General features: G+C 38.8%; 2 protein-coding genes across 3 annotated transcripts in view; one reads left to right on the top strand and one right to left on the bottom strand.

The window, feature by feature from the left end:
• The window catches only part of ITPRID1 (ITPR interacting domain containing 1), a 155,252-nt gene that overhangs the window by 27,260 nt on the left and 107,197 nt on the right, over positions 1-20,795 (top strand). The window lies entirely within an intron of this gene.
• Positions 1,441-5,017, bottom strand: NEUROD6 (neuronal differentiation 6). The gene is made up of 2 exons (XM_009568491.2): positions 4,745-5,017; positions 1,441-3,355 (listed from the first exon to the last, which is right to left on the bottom strand). Exon 2 carries the CDS (start codon positions 3,332-3,334, stop codon positions 2,321-2,323), a length of 1,014 nt encoding a protein of 337 aa, XP_009566786.1. The 5' UTR covers positions 3,335-3,355; positions 4,745-5,017; the 3' UTR covers positions 1,441-2,320.

Genomic DNA, 20,795 nt, shown 5'->3' with positions numbered 1-20,795 from the left:
AATCTGTGCCTAGGTGTGCATGCTGTCTTCTTGACTGGCTTCTTCTCCCTTCTTCTCTCTCCCGTCACCTTTCCATGCTTAGCTGAATATCAGCTAATCCTGAATAACAGTAAAAGCAATCTATTTTACCCTCTTCTCTTTCCCCAAATCAAATATTTGGTGCAAAACACTTAAAGATGCTTTTGAGCTGACAGTCATCGCCACCACCTTTTAACCAAGGCAGAAAACTGTTGCTTCTCCCTTTCACAGTTCGTGACCCTGATGAAAGGTGTGATAATCTTAAGCCAAACTCCCTGAACCATGATTGAAGACTCTGCTTCAAAAGGCTCTATTTTAGACCTGATATTGGTGTCTAGAGAGGATGTTGGTCAAACAAAACCTCATGTCTGCCCCACTTCCTCTTCAAACTTAGGGAGCATTTAGACCTTGATCCGAACTTTGGGACTTATTACACTGCCCCATCAGTTGTGATGGTCTGGTGTTATTCAGAAGAGATGAACATCAGGCTGCCATTGTCCTAAACGAAATGTAATGTTTGATGAGGCAAACTGTTTACAACAAGCCTTGCTTGTGAAATCAGGCAAATTATTAGGAAAAATTGACCCATCCCCTCTTCATTAAGTTCCAGATTTAAGTGACAGTCTGAGGTTGATGCATTAATAAACTGTGACCCAGACTGTGATTCAGCCAGGGGTATCTAACTTGCAAATGGAATTTGCAGTTATCATATATTTTTTTTTAAATGATTCCCTGCTCGTTTACCACACAGCATTTTGGTACTTTAGATAAATGCTTGTTAGGTAGATTTATCCCTCAAAATCAAGAGGTCTTTCTCACTCACAGGTTTAAAGCTTGTTGGCTTTAGCTTAACTGTTCATTCGCTTTGTCACTCATGCAGCTTGTGGAGATAGCTCTGAGTGGTTAGAGAACAACCAAAACTCAGCCGACCTCACCTCTTGTTAAGGTGCAAGGTGTAGCTGCTGAACTAATGTGGATTGCAGACACATCTGTAATTTACTGGTGCTATTTATTAGCCAAGACTAAGTTTAGCAATGTTCAGTGACTCCTCTCTGCAGTTTTTACTTTCCGTACTCCTACACCCCTCCACGAGCCAGAACTGGACGGGCAGTTAGTAGACTGCATGTTCGCTCAGGGCCCTTTCCCATGTGAAATTCAGTGTTTTGTTGAACTATAAAGTTATCTTCTTCCTCTAACCTGTGTTCCATCTAGTACACAGCTGTTTCAGTGATATTTTGGGTCTGCTTTTGCTGCATTGCTAATACATCCTTCTGAAAATAGCAAGAGATTCACCCTGATAATTCATGATTTCCATCCCCAGGCCCAAGCACTATGGGGGTGAGGGAAAGAAAGCTGTGTAGGCAAGACCAAAGGCAGCTGTATACTGTGAAATAATAAGTATCAGGCAAAACACAGTATCACAGCTAATAGATGTATTTTAAAAGTGGAAACATCTATGTTTAATTGCAGATAAAGTACGTAGTGAGAAACCACAGTTATACATCGTTATAACAGACCTTTACATCTTGAAGTCAGAATAATACAAAAAAAAAGTGCTGATTATATATGATTAAAATAACTGAGGCAAAATTTCGACAACATCTAAAATATTAGCATGTGGCCCCTGCCAGCAACACTCTAAAGGTCAAGCTGAATAATCTCAGTGACAGTCACTGTTTTTCCTTAGCTTACCTAAAAACAACAACCGAAAAAACTGTTCTAGTTTTTTGTTTGCTTTTTTTTTTTTGCATAGCTTTCAATATTGCTGCACTCTCACCTCTGCATATTGCAAACCCATCTCAGTTCTGAGATAATTTCTTTAAAGTTTTGAATATTTTTAATCCAGTTCTCCTCAAATACATAATATATATTTTCTACCAATTATAAATACATCATTTTCATTAATCTGATTTCAATAACATGCATTTGTATAATTACTGTACAATCAAAATAGACATTGACTTTACAGTGTGTACGCTTTTATTTCAGCGATATTGTTCAGACACACTGCTCAACAAATCAAGCAAATAGGGAGATAAAAAGAAAAAATAAGAAGGGCAGAAAAAACCTCTGGGAGGAAAAAGAATATCACAGTGTTTACAGACAAAAAAAAATGAAAGGAAAATACTTATCAGAAAAAGGGTTTATTAATACATAGAAAATCCCCACAATAGTTGAAACACACTTTAGGAACTAGTAAACACGTTAAATAGAGTTGTGCCAATTATGCAGTGCCCAAGCATCTGCTTGCTCTTAATTAGATGGGGAGGTGAATGACCACTGTTTATTTTCATTTTCCTCATTAATTATGAAAAACTGCATTTAATTCATCTTGCATGGTGAGAGACTGGCTGCGCAGATGTAAGTCGTAAGGGAAGTGGCTCTCTGTAGGCAACCTGAACATAGAGCTCTGCCCAAGGGGACCCCTGGGTGGCACTGCACAGTAATGCATGCCGTAATTGTAATTTTTGCCGTAGTCCAAGCTTTCTTCTTGCTTCAGGGAAAATATCCCATTATAGTTAATTGGGGGAGGACTTAAGGGACCTTCAAACTGTGGACTGGCACACTCGGGGGAAGTGCTTTCATAGAAGGACTCATAAGCGCTGCAATAATTGTAGGGTTTCATGGACTTGGAGTTGTCGAGAGTCCCATGCCCAGGGGGGGTGCCAAGCTCAGGGCTGTGGTAGGGGGGGTAGAAGGTGGAGTAGGGTGAGCGAGTGTGATGGGCACCTTCCCCTGCCTGGCCCATCAGGAAACTTCTGGCATTCAGCTGCAGGCATCCCGCCACCAAGTTTGTAGTTGGCTGGGACAGACCCTTGCACAAGTTTTGGACGAAGGTGAGCAGGTCGGGTCTCTTGCCAATTCGCAGGATTTCAGAAAGAGCCCAAATGTAGTTCTTAGCTAGTCTTAAGGTTTCTATTTTGGACAGTTTTTGTGTTTTAGAATAACAAGGGACCACTTTCCTTAAATTGTCCAGGGCATCATTAAGGCCATGCATCCGGTTCCTCTCTCTAGCGTTGGCTTCTTGCCGCCTGAATTTGATCCTTTCCATCCTTATCTTGCTTGTCTTTTTTTTCCGAAGGCCCCTTCGCCTAGGCAAGCCATTCTCATCCTCTTCTTCTCTCTCTTCCTCCTCCTCCTCTTTTTCTGTGTCCTCTCCGGGAGATCTTTTAATATTCTTTCCTCGGAGCACGATCTGCTTCGAAAAGCTTTCGGGGTTCTTCATTTGCTTTTGGTCATCACTTTCTCTGGAAAACTTTCTGCACATCTGGGATTCTGGCATTACAACAGACTCATCAAACGGTAGTGTTAACATGGTTCTATAATCTTAAGTTACCTGAAAGAATGCCAGCACAATATTTAAATATTTCCATTTTTAAAGTTTGCTGACTTACACACTCATGCACTTTTTGTGTGTCTGCATGTACGCTCTCTCTAAGTGTGTGTATATATAAATGCACAATCTATATTTTTTTTGCATAAAATGTCAGTTGCAAATGCTCATTTTTTAAAAAAATAAAAGCTGTCCAGAATTTTCAAATCATTTGAAACATTCAGGATCTTGCAACTAAAAAGCCCCGTTTCTCACAGATAAGTACAGAATGGATCAATATTTAAAACATACAATTAGCTTCATGCTCATTTATCTTATTTTTAAACAAGCCCTTCGAACCCTCGCCACTGTGGAATTCAAAGAAATGCAAAACGTGATAAAGCAATACAGAATTTTCATTAATCCAAATTCCCCTGGGTGAAAAAATGAGGAGAGCGAGAGCAGTCTTAAAATTGAAAAGTGCCATATCTCTATTAACTGATGGTAAAATAATTTAAAATCACTTTTTGACTTATATTTCAAAGTTTTTTTTCCCTCTTCCACATTTCTTCCCCCACGAATCAAGATATTAAACTCTAGCAAGTTAAAGTGGATAAGAAAAAAAAATAATGGAAGACCATCCCCCCAATCACTCAGGTGGTAACAGTTAAAAATGAAGAATTTTATTTCTAATGATTTGTATGAAAATCACGTATTACTTATTTCATATTAAGACAAAAATCAGAATTATCTAACCTTAAGTGTTTTCAGATCAGAGTTAGGAAAGAAAATCCCCCACTTTTTTTTTTCTTAGAAAATTTCTAATTGATATTAACTGTTTAATTACAATCAACTTATTTCCTTTTTTCTTTTTCTTTCCTCTTTTTTTTTTCTCCTCCATCAATTGTGGTGGGGGGAGGTGGAAAAATTCCCTGCACGCTGTAGCAGTGTTTGTGTTCTGCGAGGCTCAGACGTCTCCCTCCAGCTCATAGCTGACAGGAGCGGTCTGGAGATTCTGACTGCAATCCTGCACATGTGCTCAGAATCTAGCCTAGAATGGGAAAATAATTTCCTTTTCCCAATTATTTTTTCTTTTGTTATCAGTTTGGGAGCAGCAAAAGCTTGGACCCCACGATCCTCAAAGAGACGAACAGAATCAGCGAAGGGAGTTTTTTTTAATAGAACAAAACTAAACAAAAAATCCAGTCAAAGACTAACTCTATCAGTATTGTCTACACACTTGCAATATTACATAACACCAATGAAAGTATGCATTGCATAATAATAATAAAATTTTAGGAGGAGTTATTAGACAGTAAATAGCATACATAAAATACAAGACAATGATACTGTATCTTTAAACACTTGCATGCACACCCAGCACCAACTGAAATATATCTTTATTTGTATTACCTTAGCTTTTTATTTCATTCAACAATCAGTTTTCATTTTTTGCCTTCCAAATCTTTTCAGTCTGAATGTCGCATCGTCTCCTGGAGTCTAGATCTGTGTATATCTGCACTATCTCATTGATCTCTAAAAAGTGACATTGATGCCAACTGCCAGAGCTGGTACCCATGCCATCTGCTAGTGACGTCACGGGGCAGAGAAAACCACGTGAGCCTTTCTCCTGGGACCTTCATTCTGCACTGATCATCTGGCATCCCTCTAAGTGGGTACCAGCATTCATGTATCAACACAGAAGGTTAGGCTGATAGAAAAAAAAAAAAAAGAAAAAAAAAAAGAAAAGAAAAAATATCTGCACCAGCATTTCACATACAGTAGGTGCATTTCCACTGGAGCTGCTTCTTTTTAGCAGTCTAGCTGCACAGATAGACATGCCAACATTTGGTGCTATCCCTGCCTACAGGTACGGCTGCCCTGTGGTTGTTAATACGGTATTGTTTATACGAAAAGTGCTGTCTTGTATTAATCGGAGTCCTTACAGTGCACCTGGTACCCGGGGGAAAAAAAAAAAAAAAAAAGGCAAGGAAAGGAAGGCAGGAATGGGGAGGTAATGCTTGTGCTATAACACACAGCGTGGTCACAAAAAGAACTTTTTGTGTGATGCTGCTAGGAGTGATTTTGAGGGTGTGGGCTGTTTTGAATACAGTGTGTTGTCCTAGACTGCAGGATAACAGGAGTAAACCTCCTGCTGGCTCTAAGAAATCCTCCCCTTGCATCCCTTGGTGGGTTTTTTGACATTCCCAAAAGAAAAAGAGGCATTTGTGGGAAACTGGACTTAACAACATGAAGCTTTAAAAAGCGATACCTTTTTTCGGAAGAGCGTGGAGGGACTTGCTCATCCTCATTCTGCCCTGGTGAGATGCAACTGGGGTGCACCTGCTCCTGGCGGGGCGACATGCTCGCAGGCATAACTCAATGTGTTCAGAGGGCTTTGCCCTCTGCCAGATTTTCTCCACCTGCCTGGCCTTTTTGCCAGTGCTTCCCTGAAATATCTTTAAAAACTGAGTTATTTCCTTTGGAAGCACAGTTTTTCTTCCTAAAATCTTCCCCACTACTCTTGAATTTGCCTCCCTGGGTGCTCCTTTCTTCATGCCCTTGTTTCTGTTAGCTGCCTCTTCTGTACTCCCTGCTCTTCCTCCCTTAACCCTTTTGTCTCTTTTCACAGGCAAGAAACTGTTAAATGAAGCTGACAAAGCCTCTCGGCTCAGCCTTGCCATGGAGCTTATGGCAAACTCCACCTTGGTGTGTTTGGGGTTTGTGGTTTGTTGTGTTTTTTTTTTTTTTTTTTATTTAAGGAGTGGCATGTCACATATAAGTGATATCAAGATAGTTACAGGGGGAACGATGTGTCATCTTAGAAATATTTTTTAAAGTTTACTTTCATTATTATCACGTATCACTGCATTTTAGTGACTAAGTAATCTCTATTTTAAAAAGTGAGCGATTTAGTATGCTTTTAGTATTAAAATAAGCCCTGGCAGAGCTGCTATTGTTATGGGTTTGTGTCAGTGTTTCCATTATAAATCCTGTTTTTGAAGGGTTTATAACTCATCTGCTTTAATTCAAATTGGGCCCAAGCTTGGCATTAATGTTCCTAGCCGTGAACCAATTATTTTGTTTTCACAAATTTTCATTTAAATCTGTTTGGGCATTTTTTTATTAGAGAGGGGAACAAAAAAATTAAAGCAAGAGCAGAATGATGTGTGCGTGTGTGCCGAGAGTGAGTTATGTACATTTATGTGTATGTGATCAATGATTTTAGAGCCTTTCATTAAAAAATAAAAAAACCCAAACACCCCAAACTTTGAATTTTTTTACAGAAGTAAGAAATATCGGTTATTATTTTTTTATGGAGCTCAGGCCTCTTTTTTTAATTTTTTTTTTTGAGGCAAATTTATTGGAAGTGTGAAGATGTTAAAACTTGTGGCAACTGTTTGAAAGGAGCAAGACCTGTGCTATTCATAACACTCATTTCATTTTATCCCAGGTATTACAATCTGTGTAACAGAGGAGGGTAGAATCCCATTATTCTCAATAGGAATTTGTGTATTAAGATTTATATTGTGACAGGTCCTAGGGGTTGTCAACCTTTTCAAGGATTTTGCATTTTCAGAGTACTATACAATGCACGATAATCTAAATATGCAAAATCCTGAGGAACCAAAACCTCTTCCAATGCATATGAGAAATTGAAGCAAAGGTTGACATTGTAGTGACTTGGTGTTAAGGGAAGGACAGTCAAAATTTCCACTTATACCACTCGGCCTCCAAAATGCACTTTCATAAAAATATTTTCACCCTCCTTTTTTATTGCTGAAGTAGATGTGTTTTTTTTTAAAGTATTCAAATGTTATTGTAAAATGCATTTTGAATGGCTCTTACACTGCTACTAAAACCAAAATAAATTAATTAATTTGTGTTGAAGGATTCCCTCTGTAGTAGTAACATTACATTTTTGCAGATTCTTAATCCATCATTTGACCTTTTTAATATTTTCAAATAAATAGTGGAGAAACAAAATAGCTGAGATATCAAGGTTTAAAAAGCCTCTACTGTGCATGCATAATAACTTTTCATAAGGATTTTACTACACATTTTGTATTACGGATCCATGATATGCAAATGTGTACTGCTGTTAATATGCATTCATAGCATACCCCATAACTGCTGCTTTGCTGTCTACTGTGAATGCATGTTAAGAATAATACACAAAACAGTTAAGTGCACTCTATAGAATGCTGCACAGCACCGAATATGTTACTGAATACATACAATTTTTTTAACTGTGCCTAAGCTGTATAGTTTTGAATTACAAGTGACTCTTTCAAATGTAATATTATCATAATACATTTAACACAACAAAACATTAAGGGATTCACTGAAATAATATTGAGTTCAAAGGACTGCAGAATCTCCATGCTGCATCGGGGGACTGACCCAAAAGTCAGTGGGAGTCCTTCCAATAACTTCAGTATGCTGTCCCCAGATCTCCAGGGAACATCTCTGCTCTTCTTTTTTTTTTTTCCCCCCCCCCGTTGTTTTTCTTTTATTATTTTATTTTTTTTCATTGTATCTCCTACTCTTCCTAGCCCATATCTCTCTGTGCTGTAGCAGAAGAACTGCATCAGAATTACGGAACTCTAATGGTGTTTGCTCAGGAACAGTTTAGTGTGCTGTAGTCTGGGTCATGCACTGGTAGCAATAGGACCTCATGAGCAGCAAGGGACTGTTCAGACTGTGGAAAGTTAGCTATATCATTTTTTTCCCCCTTTATTTCCTCAGCTTTATAATATAAGCACTAAAAGTCATAGCAACTCTGCTCCTTGTGTGCATAAGTTCTCAGTGACAATTCTGTGATGCCCAACTCCCTCATTCACAACCTGGTGAGAGTTTGCCTTCCTGTCACAGCACCCATACACACAGCCCAAACACCTGAGGAGGACAAGAAATAGCTTGCTATTTCAGACAAATCTGCTCGCTTCTGGACAGATTGGCAGCTGGTGTCTGTGCCAGAGCCCCAACTGCATACATGCAGCAGGGCTGGACTGTCAGCTTCCCTCGGAGGGTACCTCTGCTGCTTGAGAGTGAGACTCGGAGAAAACGTATCTCTACTGTGCATCCTAAACTGCAAAGTCAGACCATGAGGGCCAAATACAGTAGCTCCCATCTCCAGCCTCTTGCTGAGTCCACAGCTCAGGAAGATGTGGGAATCCCTTTGGTTTGTTTTGTTGTTGTTGTTTGTTTTGTGGTGGGTTTTTTTTTTGTTATGCTTTAGTTTGGTTTTATTACAAAAATAGGGCAAAACAGGATGGTATCTGGAGCACGGTCTCTGGCTTGCCAACTCCAGTGAGTCTTACACTGGTCAGAACTGGAACCCTCTGGTAAAGGCAGGGCTACGTCCTCACAGAAGGAGCTGATGGGGGAGGTACCAGATCGATGTGCCATGTGTGTGTTGTGTGCGAGCTGCACATCCCATGTGCAACTAGCACTCTATAGGACTAAAGCTATCCACATCCTTGTCCAGGGGTGACCTGTAAGTTTTCTGCCTCTGCAACCCCAGTACAATGTCATAGATTATGGACCACTTTGTGAGGGGAACCTACTGTTCCTGTCAAGTTGGCTAAGCCATCTCACACCAGTGCAAAGATGATGTACAGGGATATATGTCCTTCTCTCCAAAGAGATTAAGGAAGATGCTAATAAGGACACCCAACCTCCCACACCCAACTTCAGAGAACTAACCTACCTCAGTTCAAGAGGTTTTGGTTCAATTTGAAAACATGATTTTAACTCATCTACTAACACTGCAAAAGATTTTAAATGTGCTTTGTACTATCTAAGCCTCCTGTAATGAGGATGTACTTCTTGCTCTAATCAGACATCTTTAGTTTTATGTTTTGAATAGGCTGTTAGGGACAAATATGAAAGAGCTACAGAGGGGTTAGTTACTCTGTTTTAATAGGAGTCGCTTGAGTTAAAAATGAATTTAGAGTCTGAAAATGGACTGTAATTCTAATCGCTTATGCTTAACCAAAAATGAGTTTGTGACCAGAAATTGCTCTAAGATTTCTGAAACATGACTAGAGTCGATCTGACTTAGATATAATGTACAGTTGCTGTAATCCTATTAATTTTGAGCTGCTCTTGGCTTACAGTAATGTAAATGAGTTGAGAGAGACTGGGACCAAATAATTTTAAGATAGAAAATGTATATAAAAAAAAATTAATCCTAGAAAATAATGGCATGATATAGCCTGAAAGTTTTATTACCAGACTGAGAGGTGATATGTCACTTTCAGAAATATGAAATCTAAGGTACTTCTCTCTCTGGGGAAAAGTGCTCTAGTCAGACCAGTCGCATTGCTTTGTCAATTCTTGAAACTGCAGGAGGTTAAGATCATTTCTGTTGCTTTGTAGTGTGAAGCAACCCTATGGTACATATAAGAAACTGTGTTTTTTGTTTTAATTTATACTTGGTGACTGGGGTTGTCACGCTTTCTGTCATGCTACTCTACTTTGAGGATGCTTTGAGATCAATAAGTTCGACAGCCTTTAGCAGCTGCAGCAGAATCATTTGGCTGTAGCACACATCTTGATGCTGCTGATGAGTCTCTACTCTTTAATAGCAATCCCTGTCAAACAGCTAGTTAGCAATGCTGGGTTTTTTCCTCCTTTTTTTTTTTTGTTGGTGCCTACAGTGATTAACAGGCATGTTTCTTCCATATTACTGTTTTGGGAACCTCTGTCCCCATGAAAGTGTGTTTTTTAAGATAAACCTTGCAGCCAGTCCTTTCTAGAAGAGGTGGTACAGGTGTGCACGACCCCAGAAGAGACCTGCATTGTTCTTCCTTCCCCAAATAGACCTTATGGCTATGATACATGTTTTTTCTTCCATAATCCTGGGCATCTCTTACTTTACAAAATCTCTGAGGCTGACGGGCTGCTTTCATTTCCCCACTGCAAGTCACCACCAGCAAGAGTCACCTGATGGGATATTTTCCCTGGATCATCTGTGTGGATGTCCCTGACACTTTTTCTCCCTTCTTGCTGTGAAAGCATCATCTGTTGTGCAGGGAGCGATGACTTGCTTAGCCCTACATGTGGTAGTGGTGTTGGTGCAAAGCCCCTCTGGGAAGTGGTGGGGATTCTGAGCGTGTGGTGACGGCACCGACTCAGTTAGAAGAGCAGAATGGCCATACAGAAAGCACATGCTGAGATGAGCAGTTTGCTTAGGACTACACAGCATGCTCCAAATTAAATGTGAGATGCAAGGAAATAGAGAAGTTGAATTAATACTGACTTGATGGAAATGCAAAATAAAAACTAGGAGTAACATCAGCTTCTGGTGGGCAGTTCCCTCCCAGGAAATTAAAGGATGTTGTGTAGGGGGAACTTTTAAAAAGATCCTTGCAAAGTTTATGAGAAACTCTGACATTTCCATTATTTGCATCAGACCTTTGAAACTCAGCAGGGAGAAAGCCCTCAGGCTAGAGAAATGACTTATCTTTACCCCCATGAAATTTTATCCAGGTTCAGGTGAGCTGTAAGATCTTTAGAATCATCATTTCCTTTCTCTTGTGTGCACTCCTCAGGCAAATTTTAGCGGCATGCTCAAATAATATCTGAACATCTTGGGGAAAATAACCCAACAACCTTAGAAATAACTATTCATTTAAACCTATTTTGAAAGCACATTATTAAAGTTGAGAAGTTGAGTAGCTAACAATAGGAAATGCCAGAGCTACAATTGCCTATGAAATCTCAATTCTTTCTCTTATGTACAAATATACAGGTAGTTTCTTAACAGCAGGGCTCAGCTGAGGTGCTTGTTCTTATGAAATAATATTCAATGTGGGGCAAGATGACTCAGGCTTACTGTAATGGGAATATATCCTCATTTTGGTTTACTTTCTATTATCTGAATCAGGGCTCTTCCTGAGATACGTGTCCAATGAAGATAAGTAAATTTTCCATTCAAAAAGCAGAAAAGCTGTGCAATAAGGCATCCCAAGCTGTTAATGAACTATGGCCTCCCTCACATTTCCCAAATCTGCGTTATGCTTTTAACTTCTCCTAGCATCTGTGATTGCCAGCTAGCATCTGCAACATGTGATAACGCATGTACTTAAAAACCTTACTGGAAATCTTTCCTTGTCAAAAGAGAGGGAACTTCGGGTTAAAAAAATTCCCTTAAGCCAGTGTCAGAATTAAATATTTATGACACTCCTATGAAACAGGAAAATGCTGCTTTCCAGAAGGATAAGGGAGCACAAGGATCTCACAGCACAGGTCCTGAACTTGTTCCACTGATTTATAATGCTCGATGCAAACTTTAGGAGTAAACAAGATGTCTATTGGATACACACTCTGAAATTATTTTTCGGAAGCAAATTAGGTGAACTGTACAGTCTCTGTTTCCTCTTGTGTTCCTGCTTTTTCCTGTTAACGCAAACCTATATGTATCTTCACTTATCTGAAGGCAGTGGAAGACGGACAGCAGTGTACTTTGGAGGATCTTGACCATCACAATTTACCTCAAGACAAAGAAAATTTGTCACAATTGAGAGTGGAAACTGAGTCATTTGAAGTGGAAACTGACAGGATTAATTTTCTTTTGACAGCACTGGAGATTCAGTGGTAGAATTTGACCACAAGTAGAACAGGATTTTAAAAAAAATGTTTTCTGGATTCAGTCCCCAAGCTCCTGAGAAAGCAAAAGGCACAGCCAGTTTCAGCTAAGCTGTAAAATAGTGCTGAATTCAGATTCTGCTTTAATAATTTTTTCCAAAAAACATTTTGGAAAATTGATGTTTAAAGAACATTTCTTCAGTGATGAATGAACAATGCCATTATTTCTAGTTGCAGATCTACTTGTAAAGTAACTGATGCGTCTTATCTTTAAAAAAACCCGTTTCAATGTGTTTTTTACCAAATGTCCTTGGAAAGTAGACACACATTGATGTCATAAGCTGTAAATTTCTTAGATCCCAATTGCAAGCCTAATAATTTTCCTAGGATGGAGTAAAGAGGAGAAGATTAGGAAAAAAGTGATGGCTCTTCTCTGTTGAAATATACAACTGAAAGAAGGAGAATCTAAGGGAGGATTTTCTTATACCTGATCAGATTATTTTTTTTTTGTAAGATCTGTGGATTTCCTCTAGGAAGCAGCATTGTCTAACAATAGTGAGCAAAATCCGCCAAAATCAACATTAAGCTATGATCTGCCATAAGAAAGGTGAAGTTATCGTGTATTTAAATACACGCTGAAGAAATTAGTAGTTTCAGTAATTTCCATGTCTTTCCATCTTTTCTGTCTGTGTAATCTCTAAGGACTTGTGTAAGCCCAACAGCTTGCCAGCTTCCTCGGCCACCAGTCATCACGACAATTAGTGCTTCATGCCGCAGCCTCGAGCACACAGTGCTGTTTAAGGAGGCTTACCGCTCTGCAAAGTAGTTTCAACTTACAGGGTATATAAAGAAAATAAAATTGCATCTTTAGGCAGTCTGGAGTTTTTCTTTCACTCCTTGGGCTGGCTGAGGACTGATTTGAACCCCAATATTTTAAAGCAACCATGGCCAGAATGCACCTGGAAGTTTGACAAAAAACTCCCCTCTCCCCATTTTATTTTCTTTTTTTTTTTTTCAAACACCTCTTTATAAGAAGGGAGCCTGAATCCTGTTTGCATTTCCCCTCTGTTGTGCTAGCTGCCGACTTTCTACCTGGCTTGTGTGGTCTTACTGGGGCCCTGACCTTTTAAGCTCTTGAAGTAGTGAGAAAAGGTAATAGAAGACATAGTTTGCAAAATACTGAAACCGTCAGTGGTCAGCAGAAACAGTACTGAATATGCATGTATTTTTGCAAGTTAGGAATGATTTTTCTGGTTTTTTTTTCTAGCCATGGCAATGTTTATAGTGTCAGCCAGTATGCATCTGGCCTCATTTTGGTTTCTTTGTGGTCATCTTTAATTCAACTGCTATTTTTTTAGAAGTTCTTATTGCAGTTTGATTCATTATTACTGCAGTAAAATCAGGAGAGAAAAAACATGCACTTTACAAAGTATTCAAAGATACTTATTCTGAAGAATGTGTTATAATATGTTCAGGGCCTCATTGTTGTGTTTAGAAGTTTTATGCCTGGCTTGGGTTGAAATCTGAAGTGCCTTTTCTGTCTATAGAGAGGCATGCCGGCTTCAGCATTCTGCATTTGGACCTGTAAGACATCTCACTATGTAAAGCTGCCTAGGTAAAATTTATCTCAAAAAAGGTACTTTGCTTTGAATTTTGAAGAAAGCCACGTGGAGAACACTTGCTGTCACCAGCAGATGGTGACTGGAATAGCCATCTCTCCCTGTGCCTTCCCTGTACCTTAAAGCCCTTGAACACTGTGAACACAGGCACTGCAATAGCGATTTGGTGAAATGGTGGAGAAAATACAGTTGGAATTACAGCGTGGGGCCAAAACCTGAGAGATTCAGAGATCCTGTGCTATGCCTTGAAGGCTGGGTGTTGGAAGAGTAACATTTGTGAAGTTCAGTTTAGTGGAGTTTGGAGTAAATATCGCTTTTCATTGCTTTCCATTCAGCTGTTACTCATTTGCTTCTTGCAGCACCAATTAACATCAATGAGGATTTTTGCAAAGACTGCAAATGCTCTGACTCCTGTGGAAACAGAAATTTTGGTTATGAACATGATATTTGTAGTCTGACCTTGTAACGTGAAGTGACAGAAAATGGAACATATTTTATTTCAGAAGATTGTGTACTCTTTTTGGCGTAAAACTTTGTGTGTTAAGTGCATTATAATGAAATCTCATTCTGAGAAGACATTTAAGAAATGTAAGGTCTTCTATTTGTTTCAAAGGGATTAGAAAACATATTTAGTTTCAAAATCACATATAATATGTAAAATCAAAACCAGAGCCATTTTTTTTTTCCATAATGAGACATTTTGATTGTAAAACAAATATTTACTGATAATTTCACAGAGGAACACGTTTTTTCCTTTGATGGTGTTTCATGTCTGAAAGAAAGCAAATTTAGAAATGTGAGCTTTCTCCAAACAAAGGAATGTCTCAGTTTGTCTACGCTACTGAGATCCACATAGCACCTGGGCTGAATCAGTGTTTCCAATAGGCAAACCCCTTTCAGCCATGAATTCTGGATATGCAGCTTTCACTTTATTAATCTATTTCTCTGTCATTTACTATATCCTCTAATTCAGATAGCCTGTTCTTGTTAACTAACATGTATAAGTGCTTCTACATACTCCCAAAAGTTGTTTCTTTTTTTTTTTTTTTCCTTTAATCATCAGCAATTCTCTGGAGTACCAGTTCAGGCTTCCCTATACCCTCAATTCCATTTTGCCAAACACAACACAAAAAAGATAGCCTTTGTTAAAAAGTTTAATGTTCTTAATTAGTAGAATTGTCAGACTAATTAGAATACCAATTAGAATTGGCAGGGCTATCGTTAATTTAGAAGTGCTGTGGTCTAGTGTTAATCGCTATTAAACCTTATAGTTTGTGAAAGAGAGGGAGCAAGGAGATGAATACACACACACACACACACGCACAATCTCCCTCCCCTCCCATTTTAAATGTTAAGGGTCTATAATCATGACAATCCATGTTGTCAATGTGTACTTAGGGACTGTTTAATCCACAGAGACGTTGATGCAAAGTTATTAACTGTTTATGCAAAAAAAAAGTAGCACTGTGGAATAAAAACTGGGAACATTTTTTTATGTGCTACTATTAAGAAGGTAAAATCCCATCAGTGGCTGGAAAATATACTCAAAGCACCAAGGACTTCTTATTGGAAATGAGCAAGAGAAATCCACTTGACTTGCTTTTACTTTTGGTACTATGAAAGTTGCTTTGCACTTCTTACAGGACATAGCAAATAAAGATCTCGCAGCACTGTACATATTGAAACTAAGCTTTAGTGCCTGCTGATTCAGTGATTTCATATCATTGTTTCCTAGACAGAAGAGCTATTGCTTAAGTTCCCATGGCGAGTCAAACCTACAGTGGGAAATACACTGTCAGATCAGGAACAAATGTATGTTTGCCCTTCCTATCGACCTAATTCTAAATTTTAAGTGGTGAGATGATTGCAGAGCAAAACAATTTTGTTATTCAACCTCAAAGGAAAATAAAGAAACTTCTATTTAAACTACCTACTTAAAACATCTGTTCCTGACTGAAACCATAGAGGACAAGTTCCCAGAGGTGGATGCTGTAAATTCCATGCACACTGCTACCTTGTGCACAGAGCCCAATTTATATCTAAAAAGGGTGCTCAGGTGTCTAGAGAAGCACATGAAATCCTAATGTGTCCAAGTCCCAAGTTCAAATGTAAAGTTTCCTAGGTACAAATACATTATCTACATAACATTTTCTCTGTCTGAGCTGATTGCCTTCTGAAATCTCTTGCCTTTGACAGTTTGAGGCAAGAGTGATGGTGTTGATTATTACTTATCTGGGGCAATGATGTTGTGAGCTAGAAGAGGTTAGAATGAGAGTAGAGCAGTAAAGGTCGATCATGTTGTCTATGGAGCATTTGGATGTCCTCTTGGTAAAGCAGCACAGCATAAACATTTTTCTGTTCCTCTCCATCCTGATCTAGCTCAAGTATTTACCTAATTACAGCACAGCTAATTTGCACTATGATAAAATCCATCCAAACCCTACTGTGCTATCTCTTCTATTTCTGAGAAACTTAATAATTCATTTTCAAGGAAGTCTGATTTTTAAATTTCATCTTGCAAGTATATGGTCAAGAAATGTTTGCCTCAGTGAAATGGCATCTTGTGCACTTAATGCTTTATTTAACCTCTGTTTATGTAAAGCTGTAGTTGAATATGTCACATGTGTGTTCCTCTGCTTTTGCAGAAGAAAAGGTGTGAATTTACATGCTTTTTATAAGTAAGTAAGGAGACTTAAAGATCAGCTACAAACTTAACTTTCATAGTTCCTATCGGGTTAATGCTTAAAGTTAAGATTTGATTCTGGATAAGTAAAATGCTGGAAAAAAAAAAGAACAATTAAGATGCAGTAAAAGCAACCAACTGATGAAAAATAATTTGACTGAAAGCCAGCATTTTAATACTGTTTTTCACTAGGTAAGCTAGGTGGTAGATTTAAACAACTACATATGAAACCATTTTTTCCCCTGCTCCTTACATCAGAGGGTAATTCAAATGAGAGACCAAAAGAAGTTAAAACTAGTAATTAGTTAACAACAACAAAAAACTTTTGTCTGAAAGTAAGCCATTTTGCCTTTTTAAACATGGAAGAATCCTCCCCAAACTCTAGATGTATTTTTACTACTATTACTACTATTATATTATTATTAATATTATTATTGATGGTGGGTCTCTCTTTATTTAGGTACTAGTGCACTCATTTCAAGGTTTTGAGCTGCCTAAACACTGTAGCCAATATGGTCAAGCCAGCTAGAGACCACTAGGACATTTAAAATCTCATCAAAAGTTTACTCCAAATCTGTCAGCCCCATTTTCAGTGAGAGTTTTTCTGATTAGAGAAAAAAAAAGATATTCCTGCCATCTTAGGTTGCAACAACTTTTGCTTTCAGCCATGTATTTTATGCCATAGCTTTAAGTCTTTGCATCTAATCTTACAGAGTACAAAACATTGTTATTTCTGTTTTGTCCAGATAGACGTGTGCAACCATGGTGATGCTAAGAATGACAGCAAGGGTGGGGGATTTTCACTGAGCACAGCTCCAGGTGGACTTTAGTCAGCACCAGCACTGTGTTAGATGGGTGATCAATAACAAACCTGCACATACACATGAAGCTATGCAAGGACTCACATATCCTCAGCTTCCTGCTCGCTATCTGCCCAAATGAAGGCCAACTGTCCAAGTTTGTTTTTAGAGAATGGGAAGAGGAGGCACTATCTTCTCCTGAGGTGTCTAAATTATGTGCAATGAATCACCTTCTACTACTTTCCGCTAACTCTATGCACGTGCTAGACACCCTGCTTAGGACAGACAATTTTTTGTGTGGCTGATGTTATGTAAATTGAGTTCTACTGTAAATTTTAGCAGGGTCAAGACTAGAGCTGGTTGGAAATCCTTTGCCAGAACAATTTCCTCATGATAAAGCTGTTCTCGCAAGTTAGAATTTTTTTTGGCGTTTTGTCATTAATGAAGTCTATTGGCTCAGAGAGCCAAAACCAGTCCTTTGTGTGGTCAATAAATCCCAACAAGAATAATCTGTTCATTTGGCTGCCCCAAAATGTATATTTCTCCAGTCAGTTAAATTTCAATTTATCTTGTCCTAGAAGACACATTTAGTCATGGGAACTGTGGTGTGGGTCCCAGTTCTTCTTCATGGCTTTTGTTCTGCAGCCCTAATGTGTTTTCCAGGGTGCAGTGCAGTCCTGCCTCTGAATGACCATCCCTTTTTATCATGATATGCAGCTGGGGCAGGAAGCTGGGCTTGCGGGGGGGGGGGGGGGGTTGTTCCTGAGGAAAACTCCTATGACATCAAGTGTCATCACAGAAACAGGCAATTCTCTGTTTTAAGCGTCTGACAATGCACTGTTGTTTCCTACTTTGCACGTCAAAGAGGAAAACTTTCAGCATCTGAAGTTTAAATATAGTGCTTCAGTTGAAAATAATGTTATGGAGTATAGCAAACAAATATTGCAACATGTCATCATGGTTAGGATTCAAACCAAACATGGAAATTTTGGGATAACTCACTGGAAGAATACTCTGGTTTTGGTTTGGCTTTAATGTTTGGCTTTTATCTCCAGGTGCCTTTCAGCCACAACTCCACTTCAAACTGTCATATAGGAGGCTTAGCGCTTCTGCCTCAGCATAGTACAGTGAAGTATCCTCCAATAAAGGTGAGCAAAGGACTTCTAAACACAATGAAAAAGTCAGTCAGATCTTTTTATCCCAGGTAGAGAAGTACCATTTCAGTTCCACTTTTGTGATCTACACCAATGGAAGTTCCCTGGACTGAAGCACTGTCTTGCTTCACACCTTTGTTTGCATCAGAGATGCTTGGTGCTACTGCCTTTGTGGGCAGCTGCAACTGTATTGTCCAAGCCCAGAGCTCCTGCTATTGCTATATATTGCTACATCCCCCAAATCTGGTTCCTTACACAGCTGCCCTCTCTGATCTCTCATGGTGGTGCTCGTTATGTGGGAGCAGAGGGAAACGTTGCTCTGCCCTTCTGAGAGAGATGTGGAGCAGTCTCTGTTTGCTTCTCTGGATATCTTACCACTTGGTTGAGAAGGCATCCTTGTGCTTGGAGTGCCTGAAGGCAAAGAGCTGCCATTGTGGAGGTTTGGTATAGACAAATAATTTTCCCATTTTACTGCTGTTTCCCCGATCATTATTTTTATTTTTTGCTTAGGTGGTTTGCAGTAACCATACTTATTCATTCTACTGTTTGCCTTTAGGGGTTCTCTGTGCCTTTTCTCCACCATTAGTTTGTTCGCCTTTTTTCCCCCCAGTGATTTTATATGTAATCTTCATTTTAATCTAGTCAGTTAGTTGTTCTCTTATCCATTGTAGATGCAATTGTTTCTGAGGAGATGAACAATATTAATTAATTTCAGTTTGGTACAAAAGGTCTTGTGTATTATGCCACATTTTTTGCTTAAATGTCAGGTTTTCCTTATTTTTGTTTTCCTTTCCTTTTTATTCTAGCCTTATAAAGAATTAGGGAGGAGACTAAATCAACTGCCAAAACCCATCCGTTCCTGTAAGAAGAATGATCACACAGCGATGTAGTCCATAGCTGAGTACATAGGAATTTTTCCCGTTTGTTTATAACTAAGAATAGTCTCATCTCGTATTTGTTTTCTGGCAATACCAATTGCCAAAGAAAGACCCCTAAATGTGTACATGAAGGTTAAAAGAGATTACGCTGCTTAAGTCTGAGCCCGTTCTCTAACAGTTACTGAATTCTGTGAGCCCTGAAGCATGACCCAAAAACGTTATTGTAATTAATTACGGTAACTCTGATATGCATATCAATTCCTTTTTGCAAACATACATTTCCAAAATCCACTTCTTGTGGCAGTGAGCTCTCTAACCTAAGTACATATTGAGCTTAGTCCATTTAGGATGCTTTTTTTTTTTCTTTTTTTTTGTTTAAAACTCTTAATGTATATAAGCAGTTCAGTTGCATCTCAGATCTAGCAAAACGACAACGTTTTAGTCACCTTTTTGCCTTCTTTTCCATCACTGAGCCTTTTGTTCCTTGATTTAGAACAAACAGGACCTTGTTCACAATCTATCACAATACTTGATGAATTTCTGGCAACGGTTGCTGTACTGCCATAAGGTTTCCTACTTCTGCGCCCTTCCTCCAGACATCACTGAGTCAGTGTGCAACTGAGGACAAGGCTGCAAATTAGCTTCCCTCAGCATGGGAGAGGGGGTCCTTAATGCTTAAAAAAAAAGATGCTGGAAAGTATTGCCCCAGCACTTTACATGTGGGAAGCACTCACCTGGAATCAGCAGACTGACTCCAGGCGGGTGCTATCATCACGCAAGCAGGGCAAAGGAAGGGGACATCACTCTAGTTCTTGTTACTGCTTTTCTCACATTAAATTCTTTTTAAATAGGGCACTAATAATGGTGAATAATACATAGCAAAACGCTAACAGAAGTCAATAGCAAGTATGCTGGTTTACTTGCCAACAAAAAACAAAAGTGAAAATGTTAACATGTGAATGCTGCTCTCTGTATGAAGAAGTGCCATGTTCCAAGCATAAGTGCAAACTAAAACCCCATTTGTGTGAATAGCTAATTATAAGGGTGAAAACACTGTCAATCTTAACACTCATCTGGGTTTCATCTTGGATGCCAAATGGGTCTTGCTGTCCTATATGTTAAGAAAAGCCTTAGTTTCACAGCCCTGACAGGAGAATAAATATCACCCAGAAGTAACTGAAAGGGAATAAACATTAGACTATTATGATGGAATTTTTACTAGCATCACTTTTTTTTGTGACTATATGGAAGTATTCGGAACCAAGACAATATTAATCAGAAATAAATATTGACAAAAGCTAATTTTCTTGACAGTACCTGCAGTGAGGACCCCTACCACAATTTGCAAGAAGTGCATGTGCTGTTGAAGCTTTCTAATTGAAACTAACTCATCAAAGGGCCTAGAGACTTTGTCAAATGTCTTAAGTTATATCTCATGTCCCAGTGCAATTACCATTTAAATGCACCTCTTTAAGGAACGCTACAGATGACCAGAACAAAGTCTCATTAACATCTCGTAACTATTCATTATTAAAGAGTTACCTGTGGAGTTTTGTCAAAATCTTTACATATTAATCTCTGAGAACTTGTAGTGTTTAAAAATAGAAAAAAGAAGCTGCTTTTTTTAAAATGTCAGGTAGAACTCAAGGTAGGTGGGGAAGACTGCACTCTGTAACAATCAATTTGGATCCCAGGATCCTGCAGACTTAGAAAGAACGTAAAGGTGATTTGCTTT

This window comes from Cuculus canorus, chromosome 2 (assembly GCF_017976375.1).
Source record: "Cuculus canorus isolate bCucCan1 chromosome 2, bCucCan1.pri, whole genome shotgun sequence".
Taxonomy (NCBI): Eukaryota; Metazoa; Chordata; class Aves; order Cuculiformes; family Cuculidae; genus Cuculus; species Cuculus canorus.
Note: the sequence above shows the minus strand (reverse complement) of the source record. Positions and strands in the feature narration are given on the sequence as shown.

Excerpts from the sequence above, each read along its gene's own strand:
- NEUROD6 (XM_009568491.2), bottom strand. The coding sequence starts at position 3,334 with ATGTTAACACTACCGTTTGATGAGTCTGTTGTAATGCCAGAATCCCAG.